Here is a 19076-nt window from a genome sequence, read left to right as displayed (position 1 = left end):
TTGTGTGCAAAAAAACAAATATAAAATGTACATTATTTACAAGTATTCAGACCCTTTACTCAGTACTTTGTTAAAGCACCTTTGGCAGTGATTACAGCCTTGAGTCTTCTTGGGTATGGCACTACACGTTTGGCACACCTGTATTTGGGGAGTTTCTCCCATTCTTCTCTGCAGATCCTCTCAAGCACTGTCAGGTTGGATGGGGAGCGTTGCTGCACAGCTATCTTCAGGTCTCTCCTGTTGGAAGGTTAACCTTCACACAAATCTGAGGTCCTGAGCGCTCTGGAGCAGGTTTTCATCAAGGATCTCTCTGTACTTTGCGCCGTTCAGCTTTCCCTCGATCCGGACTAGTCTCCCAGTCCCTGCCGCTGAAAAACATCTCCACAGCATGATGCTGCCACCACCATGCTTCACCGTAGGGATGGTGCCAGGATTCCTTCAGATGTGACCTTTGGCATTCAGGCCAAAGAGTTCAATATTGGTTTCATCAGACCAGGGAATCTTGTTTCTCATGGTCTGAGAGTCCTTTAGGTGCCTTTTGTCAAACTCCAAGCAGGCAGTCCTGTGCTTTTTACTGAGGAGTGGCTTCCGTCTGGCCACTCTACCATAAAGGCCTGATTAGTGGAGCGCCAATGTGTTCTTGGGGACCTTCAATGCTGCAGACATTTTTTGGTACCCTTTCCCCAGATCTGTGCCTATCTCGGAGCTCTACAAACAATTCCTTCGACCTCATGGCTTGGTTTTTGCACTGTGGGAACTTATATATGTGCCTTTCCAAATCATGTCCAATCAATTGAATTTACAGGTGGGATCCAATCAAGTTGTAGAAACATCTCAAGGATAAGCAATGGAAAAAGGATGCACCTGAGCTGACAGCAAAGGGTCTGAATACTTATGTCCTTTACATTTGCAAACATTTCTAAAAACCTGTTTTCACTTTGTCATTATGGTGTGTGTAGATTGATGAGAAAATTAATTTCAGTAATTTGATCCATTTTAGAATAACAAAATGTGGCAAAATTCAAGGGGTCTGAATAGTTTCCGAATGCACTGTAATAATAGCAGATACATTAATACAAGTCTTGTGATTTGCATGATCAGTCAATCTGGTAGAAATACAATACTGTGCAAGGCAAATACCTCTGCTGTGTATTGGCTGCTGCGAATGATTGCTTGAGAAAACAACCTAGAATATGAAACACTATGAAGCTAACAGAACTAAAACACTTAAGTTCACAAAAAAAGTATATATACACATTTATATCTATCTATCTAAAAATAATTAAAAACTGTATCCTGAATGTGAATCTCCTCCGTGTGAAGAGGATACTAGATAATGGCCCCTTGGTAGACCTGACCCCAGCTCAACAAACATTATTATAGACAAGCCTTGATCATCTTCAACTATACAATCAATCATCCCAAACGAGGACCACAGAGCAGTTTCAGCCTGTCTCAAAGGACATCTTGGATTCAGCTTATCCCTTCACATTTAGTATACAATTTCATACGGCCTACTTTGGCACATCACCTTACAGTAATACAAGTTTGCCCTGAAAGTGATATCTATAAATATACCTGTTGTGTAGGCAATGATTGCAGTGGCCTATAGCTAATGTAACATTCTGTATGATAGCACAGACAATAATTGGGTTCTCAACTGTAACCAAAGAGCAATTGGTACACAAACCTGGGAGTATTGCAGTATCTGAAGAAATGCCATGATTCTATATTGGCTGTATTTGTGTGGTTCTGGGAGACTGTAGACTGCCATGGTGCAAGGAGGATAAAAACACACCTGTAAAGCCCAGGGTGGAAGATGGGGAACATTGATCTATCAGGACTTAACCCAAACCTGCAGCATGGGGGCGCTGAATTACCAGAGAATGGAACCAGCTCCATTCTGAAGCCCCAGTCCAGGACACACACTATGTATATCGATATGGTATTACAGACATTGATAAATAAACACTAAAACAATATGCAACTTTTTCATCAGCAACTTTTGCTATTGTTGGCCAATGGTTTGTGTGTTGTGCATACATGTTCCTTGCTTAAATAAGATGCTTCTTAAAAGGCGATTCTCCATTGTATCACTGTCTGAAGTAAAAAGAGCCTCTGACCGCATATTTTTGTTGATTCAGGTATGTTGATGGTGTCGCTTTACAAAGACTGGTTCGTAGCACCTAAGATTTTCAATGCTGTATTCTCTCATTCTACTTCCTGTCTATATATAGAGCCGTGAAAGCCTACTTTCAGCATCTCTCCCATCTTGAAATTACTTGTCAACTCAATTTTAATTTATTTTATTATTTTGCAGGCTTTCCCTCCTTTCTCATTTTCATCCTCTTCTTCTCTAACTTTACACACTCTCCTTATCCTCCCTCTCTTATCTACCTCTCTAACCCTACTTTGGGTTGAAAATCCCAGGTTCCAGCTTTGTGCTGCCACTGCGGCCCCAGCAGCCTGCTGCCATGCTCATGCTGCGCTGGGCTGGTCCCGGGCCGTGCTGGCTGTGGCTGTGGCTGTCTGACTGGCTCTGTGTGCGCTCTGGTCTGCTGTGGCCGCTGCCGGTGGACGAGCTGGGGGCCGGCTGGGCGGAAATGGTGCGCAGCAGGTGGTTCCGCTTCCGCAGAAAGTCGCTTTTTGCACCCAGACCAAAGCTGCCTTTCCGTAGGACCATGCGGGCACTGCTGGTTTTTGGTGGCCGGGAGCGCTGGTTGTACTCCAGCTGAGAGAGGTGGGTCGCATAGCCCTCAGTAATGAACTGTTGGGACAGGCAGGGGAAAGAGACAATCATAAAATGTAATGGCGTGCTGCATATAGTAAACTTCAGGACCAGGACTAAACTCAAAATGTCAGAAGTGCATGTGTATCTTACCTGGCACTGAGCTTGCATCTTCTTGGAGGGTCGGCCAATGATGTAGATCTGGGAGGGAGAGAGGCCGATGGAGGTGTAGACGGAAATGTCTTTGGTAGAACCGTAGCCAGCAAAGATCTTCATGTGAGCCTGTGGAACCAGAAAATTACGTGTCATCTATAAATTCTGACCAAGACAACTTATTTTCTCGAAAATCTCTCTCATTATCTTTTTGTTTGCCTCATCTCCTCAATCATCTCTTCTCCCTTCATTGTCCCCCATCATGCATTTTGCACCATTCCCCTTAGCCCTCAACTACTTTTGAACCTACCCCCAGCCTGTTACCCACCTTCAGTCCCCTCCAGAAACCCACCACCCAACCCCCACTCCCATCCTGACCTCCATGAGTGACTTGAGGAAGTTGGCCTTGTGTCTGAGTGGGTCGTGGACCAGGCCATCACAGAAGGACACGATGCCATGGGGAAAGTTATGCTGAGACAGCCAGGCCACCACTCTCTGCTTCTGCATGTCTGGACGCCCTGTCACATAGACAATCAGATAGCCCAGGTCCTGCCAGTGCCTGGAAAGAAATCCAACAGTATAAGAAAGAGTGGAGAGAGTGCAATACAATTATAGAAACAAAAACAGAGATCAATCATTTTGATGGTTATGACTATCCACCAAGTGATGATGCCAGGTGCATATTACCTGACCACGTCGACTGCTCCGGCGCGCACTTTGGGGTCGCTTCCCATGATGGACACACTGGCAGCAAATGAGCCGTCTATACTGAACACCACAAACTCTGTCCCACGGGGAAGCACTGTCAGGTAGCTGTCTGCAAATGTGTGGTCCCCCCTGGCAGTGATGGGACATGATGGAGGAGGAGAGACGGATACAAATGGAAAGAAATTAAGAAACAGAATAAAAAAATATATTAGAGAAATGTAAAAGCGAGGTCACCACGTATCAGGCCTCAGGACTGGATTGGCTGAAAGAGGCCATAGAAGAGCGTGCCATAGATGCCAGTCTCTCCTGACCTCCAGTTTTACCGGATAGACACCAATCCCCAGTCTCACCTGACCACCAGTTTGACCGGATAGACACCAACCCCCAGCCGTTTGCTCTCTGGGATGATGAAGTACACGCGGCCGCTGCTGTTGGTCAGCTCTGTGTCAAAGTACACCCAGTCTCCAGACGGGGGCTGGGTCATGATGTGGATGTCCACCTGTAAACATAGAGATATACGACCACTATGAACACAAACACATAGGATTTGCACATACATGTGCTGTGTATTGGATTGAAAACAAATACAGATATGACTCATGGATGGAGGGATTAGTACATAAGATGGGAGATATAGATATATATATATTTGTATATAGCCCTTTGTGTTACACACATACTGTTTTCATTGTTGTAATGATAAATAAAAATAATGATTGCTGAGAGAGAGGGCCCACCTTCTCCCCTGTCAATGTGACCATGTCAAGAGGTCCGTACATGAAGCGGCCAGTCACAATCTGCTGCCCATCTTCTGTGAACACTGCATCGTTCACACGATGATTGGCTGTCACATTCTGTCAAAAACACACACTCATGAATAGATTGAGACAATTACAGTGTTAGCCTATAGAATGAATCTCTTCAAGTGGTCAACACTGTTCTGATAGGACCAGACCGTACCCTGATCTTGACGTGGGTTCTCTTCCTGAGCCACTTCTCCCGAGGTTTGGATGGAGTGAACTCTGACACCTCCTTACCATCCAGCTCCAGTATGCTGGAGTTTTCATGCCTCATCACCTAAAAAGAAACATATAGATGACCCCATACCTACTCACCATGCCTAGACTAGTGTAAAGGGGGCGAGAAGCACAGGCCATGGATGTTTGGGGGGCGAGTTTACCTGTCGCAGCAGGAAGGACACTACATCCGTGGACTCCCAGTAGGATGCATGGAAGAGGTGCGGTAGTGCCACCGTGGGGAAGGCTGTCAGGGCATCAGGGCAGTACAAGGCAAAGTCCATACGCTTGGTTCCCCACCAACGGGCTGCGACTGCACGGTGACAGGGGGTACATGGGTAAGGGTGGGGTGGCATGGGGGCAGAGGGGCAAAAACATCCCAATACACACCCCTGGAAAGGTAAAAACATGAACCGTTTGAAGGAAGACTGCATTCATTCATAAACCACTATCAAAGCCCAGATAGTCCACAGCAGTTCCTCAGCTCGAAGGGAAGTAAGACAGGAGTTGAAGAGTGTTACTCCCAGCTGACAAAGCTTTGAAACAAATATAGGAGGGAAGATAATGTTTATGCAATAATTATATTGTTAAAGTTAGTACAAGAAACATGAGTCAAATGTTAAAGCAGCATAGTTATTTGTATTAGTATATGAAACATGAGTCAATGTTTAAGCAGCATAGTTATTTGTATTAGTATATGAAACATGAGTCAATGTTTAAGCAGCATAGTTATTTGTATTAGTATATGAAACATGAGTCAATGTTTAAGCAGCATAGTTATTTGTATTAGTATATGAAACATGAGTCAATGTTTAAGCAGCATAGTTATTTGTATTAGTATATGAAACATGAGTCAATGTTTAAGCAGCATAGTTATTTGTATTAGTATATGAAACATGAGTCAATGTTTAAGCAGCATAGTTATTTGTATTAGTATATGAAACATGAGTCAATGTTTAAGCAGCATAGTTATTTGTATTAGTATATGAAACATGAGTCAATGTTTAAGCAGCATAGTTATTTGTATTAGTATATGAAACATGAGTCAATGTTAAAGCAGCATAGTTATTTGTATTAGTATATGAAACATGAAGAAACGGGAAGATGGGATTAAAAAGACACCAAATAAAACTGAACTAAGTGGATTCACACTGGGACTGTCACTAATCAATTCATGTTTGCCTCCAGAACAGGCTGGGACAAAAATATCTGTTGAACCTTATCTGTTACAGTGTCCATAGGGCTCCACCACATGGCAGTGGTAAAATTGTGTGATGGTTTTGTAAACATATCTTCCATTTTGTTGGTGGTGGACTTCATGAACTCACCTATATTCAATGGTGTTAACTTTGAGGCAGAGACTGGCAAATTGGGCCAGTAGCCTTCCCGCTATATCATTTGGATGATGGGTATGTTACACTTTTAAAGTGTAAAGTTTGTTGGGACTATTGTATACAATAGACATATTCCACCAGGGAAGAGGGTTGGGGTCAGTCCTTTCAGAGCAGAGTTCATCATAGAAACAGAGAGGGAGAGTGAGTCAAGCTGGGAGATGTCTAGGGCAGCCAAGAAGCATATTGAAAAGAGATTAAATCCTAATTTATTGTGCAATCAAAGAGGAGGAGGATAAGAGTCAGAAGTAGCCTCAGCCTGGCTTTGGTACAGAGTTGATAGGGTCCACTCCCTTAAAAGAATACCTTGATCCACCTCTGCCTGGGAGTCCAGGGAGACCAGGTCATATATGGTATAATCCAGGCCAGCTGACAGGTGTCTCTCTAACTGACCAGAGCCACAGGGGCTTACACCTCTGTTAGCGTCTGGGTCTGCCTCTGGGTCTGGTTGTGACCCGTTGTCTGTGTCAGTAGATCCTCGGACTGGATCAGTCCTTTCTTTTCTATGGGATTTAGGGGGGCTTCTCAGGGAGAATTTGGTTTGTGATGTCAGGGCGATTTGGGACAAAAGGCTGAGTTTTTTGGTTTGGTTAATTTGGCCTGGTTGTGCTATGGGAAACAACACAAAAAGAAAGAAACCAGGTGAAAATTATTGATGGATAAGGACAAAGGAAATTGGTGTCATACTGTATAATGCAGTTAATTCCAGTTTACAAACATACATGTGAAGTACTTTTGCTACGAGCTGCATTCACAACCTGAAAATGTCTTCAAAACAAAATATTCAATTGAGTGTCTGATTGGTCCTCAGATGAACTGGGAAAAAAAGGTTATAATTATATATTCAACAAAACCCATTTGCATACTTTTTTTCACAACATATTGTGCACTCTTAGTTTTGTTGTATTCCTGAACAGTGAAAAATGTTTTCCATGGCATTTCTTCCAATAACCATGAACTAGAAATGATCTCATCAACGCACTATTGCAACTTCCCAACTGAGTACATTGTTAGTAAATGTTTTTAAAGCCATGTGATACTTCTGTAGGTGTTATTGGGCCTTATATAGGACATATCTGCTACTTAGTGAGAAAATCTTTACATCAAACAACAGAAGCTTGGTCACCTAGGCAGACAGTGCGACAGGGAGCGAACAATGCAGGAATGATTCAGCTAAACGGGTCTCTACATGCATGGCAAACATTAAATAAATGCAGAACGCAGCCTTTGCATTTATATTCAAACAATGGGTCAGAGTAAGACAGACACGCAGTGAAAGGAGGTGAGCTTTGGTTTCTTTAGTAGTAGAGTGATAATCTTCTGGCACATTGTATTTGAACAATGGACAACGTCCACTGTTTGCTCCCTCTATGATGAAGGGGCTTAGAGCAGTGCAATCCATCACAGGTGTCATAATGTGTTGGCGCTAGCTAGCAGGTAACTATGTGGTTATTCCGTGAATGCAGGCACAACTGGGTCCCTACAGAGCCGCTCGGGATCCGGTGCACTGAGTGATGTGTGCAGTCTGAGTAAGGACGGTTAGAATGAGCGAGAGAGAAAAGATTGAGAGGAGATTGAAGGAGTGCAGTGGAGTAGGAAGAGGAAGATAGAACAGGACAGAAAAGAAAAGAGGGGGTCGAACTAAGGAGAGAGAAGAGATTGACTGAAAGAGGAGTTGAGAGAGAGATACTTGTGGTAACGAGAACACTTACTGTTGGCTATGTTGGTGGCAGTGTAACTGTCTGCCATTCCTGAAACCTGGCTGGCAATGCTGACCTCACTGGCCCTGCGCAGGCCCCGGCAGTGGGGGCCCGTAACGGGGGAGGAGGGGTACGAACTGTCCATGAAGACACCACCATGAGACTGAACAACATCCGCTATTGAGTCGAAACAAGGAGATCCCATTAGACATAGACAAGACAAGAGGAGGATGAACAGCGAGGGAACAGGATGAGAAGGAAGGGGTTGCAACCAAGAAATGTGATGGACCACACCATGCTTTCAGAAACCAGCAGGTGCCAACATCAGATTTCTTTGGACAATCAGTGAGTGATCAGATAGTGGACTGATTAATACAACAGCATGTTAAAAGTGAGATGTTACTCCATTGGTTGTCACAGCACTATGCCTCAAAGATTTTAATATCTGTCAAATGATTATCTGGATTATTATTACCATGTATAACTAAAGTGGTAACAGTCTCATTTAGTATGTGAAGCTAATCAACATGTTGTTGTAACAAAAAAGTCAGGAGATACTATATTCACCACCATCACAAGCAGAAAAACACAAGGATACACAATTACAATGCAAGGGGCAGGGTTCCATGATTCAAGCCGACATCTGAGCAACACAGTCCGTTTAGCTTCCAAGCCTCAGATTTGGCAAAATCTACCAGAAGACAGTTATGGTTTATATGGAGACCTTTGCCTACCACCTTAAAACACAATCCCCAACTCGTGTATATGATGCTGAGGAGATGCTGTGGCAGCAAAGAAACCACATCACAACAACGAGTGCAGGAAGTGGCACGCTATTTTCATACCATTACAAAGGACATAAATCATTTATGGCATTAGCGAAACACAGCAAAACAAGGACAGACTCTTCCAGGTCAAGGTTTCATTCACTGTGGAACCCATTGCAGTCTCTGTAAATCATGAAAATGTTTAGAGATTCTGAGGGCCATGCAAATGAGCTATAATAAAGGCAATGGACTGAATCCTGCAGAACGAGGGCTCATATAGGACATGATTGACCTGGAACAGCCAGTAATGTGACCCCAACTCTTGAGTGGGGTAACATTCCCAAAGCATTCTAATACACCAGTATTGGTACGGGTGTGAAAAAATACACACAGACAAAGTCAGTGTGGAAAGAGGGTGCAACTAACACAAAAAGACATGTACGACACAGAGTGAGAGACATCGGGGGATGCAAGTGAAGAGGAGAGGCTACACACACTCTAGAACAGCAGGTGTGGCCTTGAGGGAGCCCTCCTGCCAGTTCAGCACGGGCACAGGGAAGCAGGTCTCGCTGATAGGATCCTGACAGCGGAAAGAGAGGGGGGTCCCACTATCGAGCAGGAGCTGAGGGTTGCTCTGGACTGTCTCCACTAAAGGGGGAGGTGGGGGATCAGAGGGTAGGGGGCAGGGTTTTCAGGGTAAGGGGGTAGGTTTTTTCAGAGATGGGGGCAGGAGGTCGAGAGAGGGGAAAGGAAGACAATGAAGACACAGAAAACATGAAACAATAACAAGAACAACAGAAATGTGAAACAGGATTTGCGAGTCAAGCCCTTAGAGCTAAGGAAATACTGCAGTAGGAGTAACTAAGGCAACAACAGGTTGTAGTAGAGCTAAGGGGAGCAGGATGACGCTGTTCTTGGATTCTAATTCAGACTCTGTTGGTTCTAACCAAAGTCATATACAGCACACAGTGCATTTGGAGTATTCAGAGCCCTTGAGTTTTTCCACATTTTGTTACGTTACAGCCTTATTCTAAAATTGATGAAAGTTTTTTCCCCCTCATCAATCTACACACAATACCCCATAATGATACATGTTTTTTTGAGAGTTTTGCAAATGTATTAAAAATAAAATACTGAAATATCACATTTACATAAGTATTCAGACCCTTTACTCTGTACTGTGTTGAAGCACCTTTGGCAGTGATTACAGCCTCGGGTCTTCTTGGGTATGACCCTACAAGCTTTGCACAGCTTTATCGAGACAAAGGAGATGATTGTGGACTACAGGAAAAGGAGGACCGAGCACGCCCCCCATTCTCATCGACAGGGCTGTAGTGGAGCAGGTTGAGAGCTTCAAGTTCCTTGGTGTCCACATCACCAACAAACTAACATGGTCCAAGCACACCAAGACAGTCGTGAAGAGGGCACGACAAAACCTATTCTCCCTCTGGAGACTGAAAAGATTTGGCCATAAGACTCCTGAACAGCTAATCAAATGGCTACCCAGACTATTTGCATTGTGCCTCCCCCGGGAATGCTGCTGCTATTCTCTGTTATTATCTATGCATAATCACTTTAATAACACCACCTACATGTACATATTACCTCAATTACCTCGACACTGGTGCCCCCCGCACATTGACTCTGTACTGGTACCCCCTGCTATTGTTATTTACTGCTGTTCCTTTATTTGTTATTCTTATCTCTTTGTTTATTTTTATTTATTTATTGTATTTTCTTAAAACTGCATTGTTGGTTAAGGGCTTGTAAGTAAGCATTTCACCTGTTGTATTCGGCGCATGTGACAAATAAAATTGTATTTTATTTTGGGAGTTTCTCCCATTCTTCTCTGCAGTTCCTTTCAAGCTCTGTCAGGTTGGATGAGGAGCATTGCTGCACAGCTATTTTCAGGTCTCTCCAGAGATGTTCGATTGGGTTCAAGTTCAGGCTCTGGCTTGGCCAATAAAGGACATGCAGAGACTTGTCCCAAAGCCACTCCTGCGTTGTCTTGGCTGTGTGCTTAGGGTCGTTGTCCTGTTTGAAGGTGAACCGTCGACCCAGTCTGAGGTCATGAGCGCTCTGGAGCAGGTTCTCTCTCTCTGTACTTTGCTCTGTTCATCTTTCCCTCGATCCAGACTAGTCTCCCAGTCCCTGCCGCTGAAAAACATCCCCACAGCATGATGCTGTCACCACCATGTGTCACAGTGGGGATGGTGCCAGGTTTCCTCCAGATGTTAACGCTTGGTATTCAGGTCAAAGAGTTCGATCTTGGTTTCATCAGACCAGAGAATCTTGTTTCTAATGGTCTGAGAGTCCTTTAGGTGCCTTTTGGAAACTGAGGAGTGGGGGCGGCAGGGTAGCCTAGTGGTTAGAGCGTTGGACTGGTAACCGAAAGGTTGCAAGTTCGAATCCCCGAGCTGACAAGGTACAAATCTGTCGTTCTGCCCCTGAACAGGCAGTTAACCCACTGTTCCTAGGCCGTCATTGAAAATAAGAATAGTAAAATAAAGGTAAGAAAAGAAAAAAAAGGAGTGGCTTCCGTCTGGCCACTCTACCTTAAAGGCCTGATTGGTGGAGTGCTGCAGAGATGGTTGTCCTTCTGGAAGGTACTCTCATCTCCACAGAGGAACTCGAGAGCTCTGTCAGAGTGACCATCAGGTTCTTGGTCACCTACCTGACCAAGGCCCTTCTCCCCATTTTAGAATAAAGCTGTAACGTAAAAGGGAAGGGGTCTGAATACTTTCTGAATGCACTGCATAGAGTTCGGCCATTTTACTTCTTCATTTTTCTCAACTTGAAGCTATTTTCGGTGCCTCTCTCTATAGCAATCAACAGACCACTGGCAATAGGTCTCAGAGACATTCCCTGTACGTGTGGGAGAGAAGTCAAAAAACAAACATAATCCATCACATTTGTTAGTTTCTACACACTCTGCTACATCCCATGGAGTCCCCAATGGTTAATCAAGGGCTATATAACCAATGAATGTAACAAATGAGTACATTTTTTGTTTGCATATATTTCCACAACAGATATATGCTCATACAGGTGCTAGCTTGTGTGTGAGTGTGTGTGTCTGAGTGAACTCTTCCAGCTCTCATTCCAGTGTGCTCACCCAGTAGCGCGGAGTTGCCGTCCCCCAGGGGGAAGCGTGTGTAGCGGGGTACGTTGAAGGGGGGCAGGAGGTGGAACTTCTTCTCCAGGAGGGGCTCCAGGCGCGAGGCCGAGGGGTCGGCTGGATGGAACAGGTTGTAGACCTGCTGGCAAGCTGGGCGCAGCTGGGCCACTAAGGGGAGACAGATGTTGAGAGGCATAAAAGAAGGAGAAGGGGGTTTCAAGGAGATAAGACCCCATAGTACCTCCTTGGTTTTCATTTCCCGATTCATAGCACAAAAATGTTCACATATTAAAATAACACATTTTTAAAGCACTTTATTCATTTTCCCTCTGTTTAGGTGGGATTACCATCCAGCACAGGAATGACAGTCTTCCTCAGGGCAAGGACAAGGCCCAGAGGAGAGCCGAAGAGGAAGAAGTCTGCCACCTCAAAGTCAAACCTCCCCAGACAGCCTGCATCCTGGAAGGTGCTGCTGCTGGACCTGCGGGAGCACGGGTCAGTCCGCAGGACACTGGAGTGGAGGCTGAGGGGAAAACAATAGACAAACAGCCAGAGTCAGAAAGAGGGAAGCACATCCACATCCACATGTATACACACAAACACAGAAAGGCAGATCAATGTAGGTAAAAGATTACAGCAACCCATGACTCTACAATATCACATGCATAGCCATACCCTTCTCAGTACAGTGACATTAACTATTATCCATCAGCGACATCAAGGATGTCATGTAACTGTAGTAACACAGATCCTGTCACACCTGGTCAGGAAGGCCTGGTGGTGTTTGATGGTGTCCAGCTCGTATGTGGAGTCGCCACTCCTTTTGCGCGGCTGCTGTCTCTTGGAGTCGTCTGGTCCTCCTGAGCGGGGGATGTCGATGTTGCTGAGGCTCAGGTGGCGGCTGCCCTCCAGAGTGGGAGAGGCAGAGCCGTGCCCACTGTTTATGATGATGCCTGGGGAGAGGAGGTCCTGGTCCTGCAGGGAGGGATGGGGGGGGGCAGAGGATGGGAAATGCATGCTGAACTTGACTGACATGCAAACGGCACCAGACCTAGGTTGGACGCTGGATAAAGTGTCCTTCTCAGCGGAGAAATGTGGTGGTGAAATAGTAGAGTGTTGTAACTTTTATTTCGAGCTACTAGGTGAGTGAGTGTCTGTGATTTGGAGTATGGGTAACAATGTAAAGCTTAGGAACAGAGAGAGTAAATAAGCATCAAGGTTTCGGTCTTACCTGTACGCTGATTACACTGCCCCTGCGGCTGCTGTTCTGGCTGTCACCAATAGTTTGGTTGCTGCTGCACAATGCGTCAAACCCCAGGATCCCTCCCACACAGTCCCCAATCAGGCACACCTACACAGAGGTCACAGGTCAATTTACTAAAACAGATCAGGTCATTAGATATCCAACAGGATGCACATAACGGCTTCCAACCCCTTTTAAAATAATCAGCTGTAATAACCACATAATCAAACACACCCACACATTTGCAGGCGCACATAAGTAAAAATAATGTGAGCTTCTGACAATTTGTTAGGAAAATGTATACTAAATTCAACTTGCGACAAATATTGAATGCTAGGGTCAGAAAACATCCACATAATTCAGAAACAGAAAACACCCACATAATTCATTTGGTGCTGAAAGGATTCAAATCCAAATGATGTTTTTCATAAGAAATCTCCTCTGACTTGGGAACATGCTCTTGCCATTTTAGAGCTCCATGCCCGAATCAACGGAGGGGCTGACAGGCCCGTATCAACGGAGGGGCTGACAGGCCCGTATCAACGGAGGGCCTGACAGGCCCGTATCAACGGAGGGGCTGACAGGCCCGTATCAACGGAGGGGCTGACAGGCCCGTATCAACGGAGGGGCTGACAGGACCGTATTAACAGAGAGGCTGACAGGCCCGTATTAACAGAGAGGCTGACAGGCCCGTATTAACAGAGAGGCTGACAGGACCGTATTAACAGAGAGGCTGACAGGCCCGTATCAACAGAGAGGCTGACAGGACCGTATTAACAGAGAGGCTGACAGGCCCGTATTAACAGAGAGGCTGACAGGCCCGTATTAACAGAGAGGCTGACAGGCCCGTATTAACAGAGAGGCTGACAGGACCGTATTAACAGAGAGGCTGACAGGCCCGTATCAACGGAGAGGCTGACAGGCCCGTATCAACGGAGAGGCTGACAGGCCCGTATCAACGGAGAGGCTGACAGGCCCGTATCAACGGAGAGGTTGACAGGCCCATATCAATGGAGAGGTTGACAGGCCCGTATTAACAGAGAGGCTGACAGGTCAGTAGCAGCTCCTCACCTGGCCAGAGAAGGTTGCCCCGATCAGGGACCTGATGAAGTCATTGTACACCTGGTTGGCTCTCATGATGACGGTGGCCACAGCCTCCTGGTACTGGGGGGCGGATGTGGCCAGCAGAGGCAGGGCAGCCAGGGGGATGTGGTCCTGACTGCTCGACAGACAGCTCTCATCATAACTGTATGGGCTGAGACTGAAGCCAGGGATACACACACAGGGGAAGGTTAGTAATAGTAGTAGGTTGTGTACACAATATCTACGGTTGTGTAGAATGTGTGTGTCCCTCACTTGGTCACCAGGGAGAAGGCCTCAGCGCAGATGGCGGGACAGGGAACCAGACGGATGGCGATGCGGCCCAGCGCAGTGGGATAGTGCACGCGCATCACTGCGTCAAAGGCCGTGCTGATAGTGTTGATGTCGCCTTGCTTACTGGTCTGGTCCCCTCCGCCTGTGTCCAGGATGTTGCCCCCATGTAACACCAGGATCAGCACATGAATCTTAGAAGGCTGCAGACATTGCTGGGAGGACAGGTCCTATTATGGCGGAGGAAAGGATGGGGAATGGATGGAGTGAATGGGAGGTAAAGAGAAAAGGCAGGATGAGGGACATTAGAGAGATCTGTTAACTCAAGGGAAATGAAGCCATTCACCCATAGAACCATGCTTCTGGCTTGACTACTAAAGTATCATGACCACTGACAACATGCTTCTTGACTTACTCACAAAACCACACTGAGACAATAACAAGGCTTTGTGGTTGCACACACCTCTTTAGTATATAGCGAAACATCTCATTGTGTGTTCAGTTTGCACTTCCACTTCCTTCAGATATGAAACTCAGGAAGCGTATACAGTTTGTGATAACTACACCCTATCCAGCAACAGCATGCCTGTCCAGCTTTCCTCTTCACACTCAGAGCATCATTAAGAGACGCTGACCAACCTACACCCCAGCTGGTCACACTGCAAACGCTTCCAACGTTAGCAAACCACTACAACAACAAGAAAAACCAAGGGCAGAGACACATTTGTATACAAATACAAAACCACACTCACATAAAAAGGGAAAATGTAAATGTGAAGTTTTTGTGTGTTCAAAAACTCACATTTTTCACAGAGGCTGTACACAATACACTCCACGGCACGGCTACAGTTCAGAGAATATTTCATAAGGGATAGGGGGTTTGAGGAGTAGAACGGGTGGGCTCGGGAAAAGACAGGAGCAGGGCATTTACTACTGGGTCTGTTAGGGTGTCTGTGGATCTACTCTGGCCCATAATGCAATGGGACAGGAAGTTTACTTACTGACTGGTGCTTGGTTACGGTGATGGTGGGAATGGTAGAGCTATAGGCTTGGCTGCTAACAGAGCCACGCATCTGAACACAAGAGGACAGAGAGTGCTTGAAGGAGTCCACCTCTCTCTGACTGCCACCACTAAAGCCCTACACAGAATATTCACTTCAACACCTACGGTTAGGCTTGAGCACTTTAGTGGCTGGGTGACTGGGATTTAAGTTTCCCTTTAGCTCATACCTCCTGCATGTTTAATGTTGATATTTTGTCTGAATATGATCTCAGCCAGACCGCATCTACAGTTGAAGTCGGAAGTTTACATACACTTAGGTTGGAGTCATTCAAACTCGTTTTTCAACCACTCCACACATTTTTTGTTAACAAACTATAGTGTTGGCAAATCTGTTAGGACATCTGCTTTGTGCATGACACAAGTCATTTTTCCAATAATTGTTTACAGACAGATTATTTCACTTATAATTCACTATATCACAATTCCAGTGGTTCAGAAGTTTACATACACTAAGTTGACTGTGCCTTTGAACAGCTTGGAAAATACCAGAAAATGATGTCATGGCTTTAGAAGCTTCTGATAGGCTAATTGACATCATTTGAGTCAATTGGAGATGTACCTGTGGATGTATTTCAAGGCCTACCTTCAAACTCAGTGCCTCTTTGCTTGACATCATGGGAAAATCAAAAGAAATCATCCAAGACCTCAGGAAATAAATTGTCGACCTCCACAAGTCTGGTTCATCCTTGGGAGAAATTTCCAAATGCCTGAAGGTACCACGTTCATCTGTATAAACAATAGTACGCAAGTAAACACCATGGGACCACGCAGCCTTCATACCACTCAGGAAGGAGACGCCTTCTGTCTCCGAGAGATGAATGTACTTTGGTGTGAAAAGTGCAAATCAATCCCAGAACAACAGCAAAGGACCATGTGAAGATGCTGGAGGAAACAGATACAAAAGTATCTATATCCACAGTTAAACAAGTCTTATATCGACATAACCTGAAAGGTCGCTCAGCAAGGAAGAAGCCACTGCTCCAAACCACCATAAAAAAGATGGATTATGGTTTGCAACTGCACATGGGGACAAAGATCATACTTTGGAGAAATGTCCTCTGGTCTGATGAAACAAAAATAGAACTGTTTGGTCATAATGACCATCGTCATGTTTGGAGGAGAAAGGGGGAGGCTTGCAAGCGAAGAACACCATACCAACCGTGAAGCACGGGGGTCGCAGCATCATGTTGTGGGGGTGCTTTGCTGCAGGAGGGAATGGTGCACATCTTAAAATAGATGGCATCATGAGGAAGGAAAATTAGGTGGATATATTGAAGCAACATCTCAAGACATCAGTCAGGAGGTTAAAGCTTGGTAGCAAATGTGTCTTCCACATGGACAATGACCCCAAGCATACGTCCAAAGTTGTGGCAAAATGGCTGAAAGGCCAACAAAGTCAAGGTATTGGAGTGGCCATCAAAGCCCTGAATTCAATCCTATAGAAAATGTGTGGGCAGACCTGAAAAAGCGTGTGAGAGCAAGAAGGCCTACAAACCTGATTCAGTTACACAAGCTCTGTCAGAAGGAATGGGGTAAAAAAAATTCACCCAACTTATTGTGGGAAGCTTGTGGAAGGCTACCTGAAATGTTTGACCCGGTTAAACAATTTAAAGGCAATGCTACCAAATACTAATTGAGTGTATGTAAACTTCTGACCCACTGGGAATGTGATGAAAGAAATAAAAGCTGAAATAAATCACTATTATTCTGACATTTCACTTTCTTAAAATAAAAGTGGTGATTTGAACTGACAGGGAATTTTTACTAGGATTAAATGTCAGGAATTGTGAAAAATTGAGTTTAAATGTATTTGGCTAAGGTGTATTTAAACTTCCAACTTCAACTGTACGTAACATGCTACAAATTTTGGGTCTGGCTGTCATGGTGTTGTTGGTATACCAATGTTCAGTTGAAAAGCCCTTCACCCTCCCAAGTACCTACCTCATCTAGTCTCTCCTCGCTGGCTGCCCTCTCATAGTCCCCTGCCATATCCTTGTACAGCTCTCCTGCAGAAACATCCAGAGACACACTTTAACTTCGAGAATCAGAGTAATATAACACTGACGGTAAAAAAAGACATTGACACAAACTCCATCTCCTCTGTCTCGCCTATCTCCCATAATACAACACATAGGGTTCGTCTCCATACCAGGGTTGTCTTCTGCGTCAGCCGCCTCAATCTTGTCCATGAGGTCATTGGAGTTCCACTTGGCGATCTCCTTGGGGAAAACCTGTTCATCATCTGACAAGTCCTCTGTGGGGAGAAGGGACAGGATTTGTTTTACCAGGTGTCCATATTACCAAGTATAACACCTGTTAAGTCAATGTGCCATTTTATCCCATCTACAATATATTCAGCAGTGGTGGAAAAAGTACCCAATTTTCATACTTGAGTAAAAGTAAAAGATACCTTAATAGAAAGTTACTCAAGTAAAAGTGAAATTCACCCAGTAAAATACTACTTGAATAAAAGTTAAAGTATTTGGTTTTAAATATACTTAAGTATCAAAAGTAAATGTAAATGCTAAAATATACTTAAGTATCAAAACTAAAAGTAGAAATAATTTCAAATTCCTTATATAAAGCAAAGGTGACTGTACCATTTTCTTGTTTAAAAAATATATGGATAGCCAGGGGTACACTCCAACACTCAAACATGATTTACAAAAGATGCATTTGTGTTTGAGTCCACCAGAAGAGGCAGGCAGTAGGGATGACCACGTGTTCTCCTGGTAAGTGCATGAATTTCACAATTTCCCTGTCTTGCTAAGCATTCAAAATGTAACGACTACTTTGGGTTGTCAGGGAAAATGTATGGAGTAAAAAGTACAATATTTTCTTTAGGCATGTAGTGAAGTAAAAGTTGTCAAAAATATAAATAGTAAAGTACAGATACCCCCAAAAACGTAGTACTTCAGTAGTACTTTATCTATCTGGATTTTGCCTTATCAGATAGGATTAAATGCATAGAAATATAATGAATAGAACAGGGGTGTCCCCATTCAAGTCAATGATTCATCCTTTCTTTTCATTATATTTCTATGCATTTAATCCTACCCGAGGCGCAAAATCCAGATAACATTTGAAAAACTGGGCCCAGATGACTAGTCACAGATCATTCTCAAACATTCTGTGACAAGGAACACAGAACTTTTTAGACATTTATATGTTCACAAGTGTGAAAGGGGCTTCTGTGTACTGGCTGAGTACAGATAGATATAAACATACAGTACACCCTGACCTCTACCATAGGATATTATGTGGCCATGTGGCCAATCATTGTAGATAAATATTAATACTGATAAAGTAATTACTCCCCTGAATTGTATGTGTTCCTTTAGAAACCATAGTGGTTTTGGAATAGCACAGCCTCCTCAATCAAATCACCAAGCCACTCAGATCTTTCAGTGAAATCACATTACACAACCTGTAGCCTATGCACTTCTGCTTTATCAAAGGTCACCACTCAAACCTCCAAAACAATGTTTTGCTGGTCCTCAGTTGCACAGATCAGGGAGACGCTCAGTCCAGGTAAAGAAGCTGAGCAGTGTAAAAGCTGCTATATGAGCAGGAGCATTTATCAGAGTACGCTCAAACACTTTTCAGCGTGAATGTATTCAAATGATGCTACAGAGCAGTAGCATTCATGTGTCAAATTGGTTTAATAATTTCATGGTCTGACATGCAATGGTGATGAATGGACACAGTGTATGTACTGTGGCACCACAATGACAGAATGTTGCAGCTATATGCCTACTAACAGACTTGATTCTGTTAATTTAATTACAAACAGATTTATGCATATTACATATGCCTGC

At 44.4% G+C, this 19076-nt stretch overlaps 1 protein-coding gene across 6 annotated transcripts in view; it reads right to left on the bottom strand.

The window, feature by feature from the left end:
• Positions 1 to 1240: 1240 nt before the first annotated feature.
• The window catches only part of LOC135541965 (membrane-associated phosphatidylinositol transfer protein 2-like), a 75507-nt gene continuing 57671 nt past the window's right edge, over positions 1241 to 19076 (bottom strand). For 3 of the 6 annotated variants that reach the window (XM_064968497.1, XM_064968506.1, XM_064968521.1), the window contains 19 exons: positions 17408 to 17512; positions 17200 to 17264; positions 14181 to 14425; positions 13896 to 14085; positions 12813 to 12932; positions 12342 to 12556; positions 11929 to 12104; positions 11579 to 11749; positions 8959 to 9111; positions 7709 to 7873; positions 6303 to 6605; positions 4770 to 4918; positions 4550 to 4666; positions 4327 to 4443; positions 3940 to 4088; positions 3569 to 3718; positions 3260 to 3440; positions 2882 to 3010; positions 1241 to 2767 (listed from right to left, as the gene is read on the bottom strand). In XM_064968497.1, the coding sequence (XP_064824569.1) occupies positions 2408 to 2767; positions 2882 to 3010; positions 3260 to 3440; positions 3569 to 3718; positions 3940 to 4088; positions 4327 to 4443; positions 4550 to 4666; positions 4770 to 4918; positions 6303 to 6605; positions 7709 to 7873; positions 8959 to 9111; positions 11579 to 11749; positions 11929 to 12104; positions 12342 to 12556; positions 12813 to 12932; positions 13896 to 14085; positions 14181 to 14425; positions 17200 to 17264; positions 17408 to 17512 (3260 nt within the window). In that variant the 3' untranslated portion in view covers positions 1241 to 2407. The remainder of the gene's footprint in view (positions 2768 to 2881; positions 3011 to 3259; positions 3441 to 3568; positions 3719 to 3939; positions 4089 to 4326; positions 4444 to 4549; positions 4667 to 4769; positions 4919 to 6302; positions 6606 to 7708; positions 7874 to 8958; positions 9112 to 11578; positions 11750 to 11928; positions 12105 to 12341; positions 12557 to 12812; positions 12933 to 13895; positions 14086 to 14180; positions 14426 to 17199; positions 17265 to 17407; positions 17513 to 19076) is intronic. The other 3 variants (XM_064968530.1, XM_064968513.1, XM_064968537.1) reach the window with 3 other exon arrangements.

The sequence above is a fragment of the Oncorhynchus masou genome, chromosome 1 (genome assembly GCF_036934945.1).
Source record: "Oncorhynchus masou masou isolate Uvic2021 chromosome 1, UVic_Omas_1.1, whole genome shotgun sequence".
Lineage (NCBI taxonomy): Eukaryota > Metazoa > Chordata > Actinopteri > Salmoniformes > Salmonidae > Oncorhynchus > Oncorhynchus masou.
The sequence above is the reverse complement of the archived record's forward strand: the minus strand, read 5'-3'. Positions and strand labels throughout refer to the sequence as shown.